Raw genomic sequence first — 6,244 nt, forward strand, 5'->3', positions numbered from 1 at the left:
TTTTTGTCTTTTTGCTATTTCTTGGGCCGCTCCGGCAGCATATGGAGGTTCCCAGGCTAGGGGTCGAATCGGAGCTGTAGCCGCCAGCCTATGCCAGAGCCACAGCAACGCAGGATCCGAGCCGTGTCTGTGACCTACCTCACAGCTCACGGCAACGCTGGATCCTTAACCCCCTGAGCAAGGGCAGGGACCGAACCCGCAACCTCATGGTTCCTAGTCGGATTCGTTAACCCCTGCGCCACGACGGGAACTCCAAAAGATACGTTTCTAACTGGTCTCTCTGCCTATAGCCACCCTCCTACCGCAACTTTCAGGATGATTTTCCTAAATAGAAATATGATTTCTGCTAAATGTTATTAGCCTACTTTTCAGGCTTTCCAAAGTCCGTCACAAGCCTATCTAAAAAGATGCTCCCCTGGAGCTCCTGCTGTGATTCAGCAGGTTAAGGACCCACTGTTGTCTCTATGAGGATTCAGGTTCAACCCCTGGCCTCACTGAGTTAAGGGATCTGGTGTTGCCACAAGCTACGGTGGAGGTCGCAGACGATGCTCGGATTCAGTTTTGCTGTGGCCGTGGTGTTGCCATGACTATGGTGTAGGCTGCAGCTTCAGCTCCAATTCAACCCCTGGTCCAGGAACTGCTATATGCCACAGAAGCGACCTTAAAAAGAAAAATTACAAATTAAAAAAAAATGGAAAGATGCTCCCCATCATTCTTTAATATACCCTAAATGCTAACAGCACGGAGTCTTCCCTCTTCTCTAGTCACACCCCATATTTTCTGTCTTGCTGACTTTGCCATGATGTTCCCATGGTCTGCAACGCTCTTTCTCATCCCCATAAACACATGTCCAAGTCCAACATCCCTTCAAGGTCCCACTCCATTGCCACCTCTTCCAGGAAGCCTCACTTAGTCCTCCTGGCTGGACGTCATCTCTTCTGTCTAAGACTCCATGTAGAACTTTATTTAGGCCTTTCTAATGACAATCTTAATGTTCTGCCTGTGGTGGTTATTTTTGTCTAAGACTTAGTTCCCTACTAGATTCTAGATTCATATAATTAAGGACTATTGTAACTTTATCCTAATACCGATCTCTTTGACGTACTCTGCCTGAAAACAGAGACTGCACATTCTTGTTGATCTCTTCATCCTCAGTACTTATCACTCATATAATGATCTTCATTGAAAGAAAAATTAATGCAGATGTCAACTGACTTGGGGGTTGGGCTCTTCTTCATCAGATATGAAATTAGTGGGGATAAGGAATCATGAAATCAGAGAAAGCTATATATGCCTCATGTGCACACGCACAATGAAAAATTTCAATTACCCAGAAGTTAATCTCTCATAAGCTTTCCACTTCAGAACTTCTCTACTGCCTGGTCTGAATTCCTCACACCACATGACACTGCTGTCAGGAAACACGGAGGGTCACGACTGCCTAAAGGCTTCTGCTAAAATGTATTTTGCACTGGGGGACTAGCATTAGAGCAAGATTAATACACTAGCTAATTTGTATGGCCCATAAAGACTGATTCTCAGGAGATGGGCTATGAAACAAGCAATTTAATGTGTAATGAGTGAACCGGAAAATAAGCTATGAAACAAAGAAACAGAAAAAGAATGTCCTGAGAATCCCTTTGTGGCTCAGTGGGTTAAGGGTCTGGCATTGTCAATGCATTAGCTTGTGTCGCTGCTGTGACACAAGTTCAATCCCTGCCCTGGGAACCTCCACATGCCATGGGTGTGGCCAAAAAAAGAGAAGAAAAAAAATGTCTTGCCACCCTTTCAAAGGGTCAAAGTGGTAAGACACATTCTCCAATAGCACAAGTCTTTTTTCCCTTCATTTATCTCTCATGCTTAATACTCAAGTGGCTGATATAAACCGCAACTCTGCTAAGCACGGTCTGAGGTTCTGAGGGCTCCCAGCACCAACTGGGAACCATGCTACACACAGAGCACCTCCTAAGGACACTCACTAAGGGAGCAGGAGAAATGGGAAATGTTACTCACCAACAGCAAGGCTGTGTAGGCAGTCAGGATCCCAAAGAAACTCAGCAAGACAATGGACCAGAAGAACCAGTATCCCGTGCCCAGAAATATGACCCTGCAAAAACGTGTTTCATTTCTTAAAATACAGCAAAAATTAATAGCATCTGTGTCAAGGATCGGGGAGATAAGAAAGGACCAAATGAGGCCTAAGAAAACAGAGGGATGGAGTTCCCGTCATGGTGCAGTGGTTAATGAATCCAACTAGGAACCATGAGGTCACAGGTTCAATCCCTGGCCTCACTCAGTGGGTTAAGAATCCGGCATTGCCCTGAGCTGTGGTGTAGGTCACAGACGCAGCTCGGATCCTGCATTGCTGTGGCTCCTGTGTAGGCCGGCAGCTACAGCTCTGATTAGACCCTTAGACTGGGAACCTCCATATGCCGCGGGAGCGGCCCAAGAAATGGCAAAAAGACAGAAAGGAAGGAAGGAAGGGAGGAAGGGAGGGAGGGAGGGAGGAAGGAAGGAAGGAAAGAAGGAAGGAAGGAAGGAAGGAAAACAGAGGGAGATAAGAAAAGCAATTTGGGAACAGTTGCGGAAGCACTGGGGATATTTAGCTGATAAGTTCTTACTTTGTCCTATAAGCAAATGGGTATTTTAATGGGGTTTTGTATAAGTGCTAAGATTTTTTGAAGTTATTTAGAATATATACTCAAAAATTACAATATAGAAATAATGGAATGCCAAAAAAGAAAAAGCCCACTGCCTTAATAAAACTAACACTTTCCATTTTGGCAGGTTCCTTGTCCATGGGAAGGCACATTTTCTTACATAGTTGCAAGAAACAATATTAATTTCTCTATTCTGTATGAGATGTGGCTCCTTTAAAAACAGTCCTGACGTGTTCTGTTCCTAAAGTAGCCGATGAGAAAAAACTCCTAATGATTTGCTAAGAGAAACAGTGTTACACTTGGTTTACCTATTATATGTCAAAATTGTTTTAGACTCTTCATTTCAAGATAAAAGAAATTACTCCTTCACCATATGAAACTTGGAGAAATTATATTTTAACAATACAGGTATACCTTGTCTTATTGCACTTCAAAGATACTGCATTTTTTACATACAGAAGGTTTGTGGCAATTCTGCATCAAGCAAGTCTACTAGCACCATTTTTCCAACAGCATTTGCTCACTTCATGTTGTTATGTCACATTTTGCTAATTCTTGGCAATATTATCAAGTTTTTCATTATTATTATATTTGTGATAATAATCTGTCATCATTTTTTTTTCTTTTTAGGGCCACCCCTGCGGCATATGGAGGTTCCCAGGCTAGGGGTCAAATCAGAGCTGCAGCTGCAGGCCTACACCACAGCCACAGCAATGCAGGACCCAAACCATATCTGTAACCTACACCAGAGCTCATGGCAATGCCAGATCCTTAACCTACTGAGCAAGGCCAGGGATCAAACCCACATCCTCATCGAAGGCTCTGATAATGGTTAGCAACTTTTAGCAATAAAATATTTTTACCTAAGGCATGTACATTGCTTTTTAAATAAATAATGCTATTGTACACTTAACGGACTACAATATAATGTAAACATAACTCGTACATGCACTGGGAAATGTTGCTCTATTGCTATACTCACTTGATTGCTATCATCTGGAACTGAACCCTCAATATTTCTGAGGTATGCATATATAAAACATAAGTTTGTGAACATGTAGTAACATTATAAATAAGAAAGGAAATTCCCTCTGATCAGGGGCTATAACACACACCAAGAAGAATGAAACAGGCAAGCAGCCATCCTAACAAGAGCTATGTCAGATTGAGACACTAAGAGTACACTGTAAAAGATGAGCTCACTATCAGGAATTAGAAAACACAAGAGGAATGTCTACAAATTAACCCAATAAAGCCAACTATTAGAGGAACTTGAACACACAAAAATATAACTAATAAAACAATCAGAAAAGAATTAAAGAAGTTCCTGCTCTGGGGCAGGGGGGCTAAGGATCTGGCATTGCCTCTGCAGTGCCATGGGTTCAACCCCCAGCCCAGTACAGGGGGTTGAGGGTTATGGATCCAACATTGCCACAGCTATGGCACAGGTTGCAGCTGTGGCTCAGATTCGAGCCCTGGCCCGGGAACGTCCATGTGCCATGGGTGTGGCTGAAAAAGAGAAAAAAAAAGAATCAAAAAATTAGTATATTCAAGATCTTCAGAAAAATAAAGGACTCACACCATGTAACAAGAACAGATGTTTTAAAAGAAGCACAGGAGCAAACTGGTGGCACAGCTGGTTAAGGGTCTGGCATTATCACTGCTGTGACTCAAGTTGCTCCTAAGGCTTGGGTTCAATCCCTAGCCCAGGAAATTCCACATGCCACGAGCATGGCCAAAAAATAAAATAAAATAAAACTAAGAAAATTAATATGAGTTCTCTTGTGGCACAGTAGATTAAGGATACAGTGTTGTCACTGCAGTGGTCTGGGTCGCTGCTATGGCAAAGATTTGATCCCTGGCCTGGGAATTTCCACGTGCTACAGATACAGCCAAAAAATAAAAAAGTTAAAATTAAATAAATAAAAATTAAAAATTAAAAATTAAACAGGAGTTCCTGTCATGGTGCAGTGGTTAACGAATCCGACTAGGAACCATGAGGTTGTGGGTTCAATCCCTGGCCTTGCTCAGTGGGTTAAGGATCTAACGTTGCCGAGAGCTGTGGTGTGAAGTTGCAGACTCGGCTTGGTTCTCGCAGCTACAGCTCCAATTAGACCCCTAGCCTGGGAATTGCCACATGCTCCAGGGGCGGCCCTAGAAAAGGCTAAAACACACACACACAAAAAAAAATTAAACAGATTAGTTATCAAAACAATGAAAGAGACCTTTAAAAATAAGCAAGGTGACATATAATAGAGAAGAATCTGAAAAAGAATGTATAGATATACATGTATATACAAAAAACTTAATCACTTTTCTGTACACTTGAAACTAACACAGCAATGTAAATTAACTACACTTCAATTTTTAAAAATGAGGAATTCTGCTGTTGTGCCGCAGGCTAAGGATCTGGTGTTGTCCCCTGTGATGGCCTGGTTTGATCCCCAGCCTAGCCCAGTGGGTTAAAGATTCAGCAATGCTGCAGCTGTGGCACAGGTCGCAGCTGCAGATCAGATTCAATCCATAGCCCAAGAATTTCCATATACCATAGGTATAGCTGAAAAACAGAAGAAGAGAAAAAAACATCTAAGATGGAGTAGTCTAGATACGGTCAAGAATTCTTCAAACAGCTTAACCAAGTAGTAATTTTGACTTTGCTTTCCAAGTGAGAAAGTTAAGGTTTACATTTAATAATGCCTCTTTCAGGAGTTCCCATCATGAAGCAGCAGAAACGAATCCGACTAGGAACCATGAGGTTGCAGGTTCGATCCCTGGCCTCGCTCAGGAGGTTAAGGATCCAGCATTGCTGTGAGCTGTGGTGTAGGTCGCAGACGCAGCTTGGATCTGGCGTTGCTGTGGCTGTGGCGTAGGCTGGCAGCTACAGCTCCAATTATTCTAGCCTGGGAACCTCCACATGCCGCGGGTGCAGCCCTAAAAAGACAAAAGACCAAAAATAATAATAATAATGCCTCTTCCTTTTCTAATCATTTTTCTGGCCATATTTGATTTTTTTTTCACTCTCTTTCAACTTAAAGGGTCTTCTTTTGTATATTCAATCACATGTAAATATTATTATTAGTTTAGTTCAGCAAGTTCCCACCCACGCGCCATGAACTGCAGAAAGAATTTTGATTTTTTTCCTCTCTTTTCCTCTTTCCCTCTTGTACTTCTTCTTGTCCTCTTCACCTGTCCTCACGCTAGGTGGTGGTGGAGTGGGAAGAATGGAAAGGACTGGCTTGGCCACTGCCTATACACATCAGTGGGAAATGAAAAAGGAAGGCCTTCTCGGCCCTCACTGTTTTAAACTGGGAATATACAGTTACTGAAGACTAAGCAGTGGGCTCACTCTACACGGATTGTCCACTTTAGGGTTCTTCTGACTTAGTATTTTCAAGCAATTTTCTCTCTGCTCTGGGTCATTGTTTTCTATCCCTCTCTGTATAGAAAAGCAGTATAATCACACTCGCTTTTGGATGAAGTCCTTCTCATGCAACAGAGACAGCCTTTTTCTGACAGCCTAAGTCAATGCAACCTTCTCATCTAGATCCACATGCTCTGCACCAATGTTCAAATAAATCTTCTAG

The 6,244-nt window shown here is 42.5% G+C and overlaps 1 protein-coding gene across 1 annotated transcript in view; it reads right to left on the reverse strand.

Annotated features, from left to right (window-relative positions):
• Positions 1-3,189, reverse strand: part of LOC125112075 (glycerophosphodiester phosphodiesterase domain-containing protein 4-like) — a 94,541-nt gene extending 91,352 nt beyond the window's left edge. Inside the window, exons 1-2 of the mRNA XM_047754333.1 lie at positions 3,185-3,189; positions 2,014-2,107 (exon numbers count right to left, since the gene is read on the reverse strand). Coding sequence (XP_047610289.1) covers positions 2,014-2,107; positions 3,185-3,189 — 99 coding nt within the window. The remainder of the gene's footprint in view (positions 1-2,013; positions 2,108-3,184) is intronic.
• Between the last annotated feature and the right edge of the window lie 3,055 nt (positions 3,190-6,244).

This window comes from Phacochoerus africanus, chromosome 11 (assembly GCF_016906955.1).
Source record: "Phacochoerus africanus isolate WHEZ1 chromosome 11, ROS_Pafr_v1, whole genome shotgun sequence".
NCBI classification, from domain to species: Eukaryota; Metazoa; Chordata; class Mammalia; order Artiodactyla; family Suidae; genus Phacochoerus; species Phacochoerus africanus.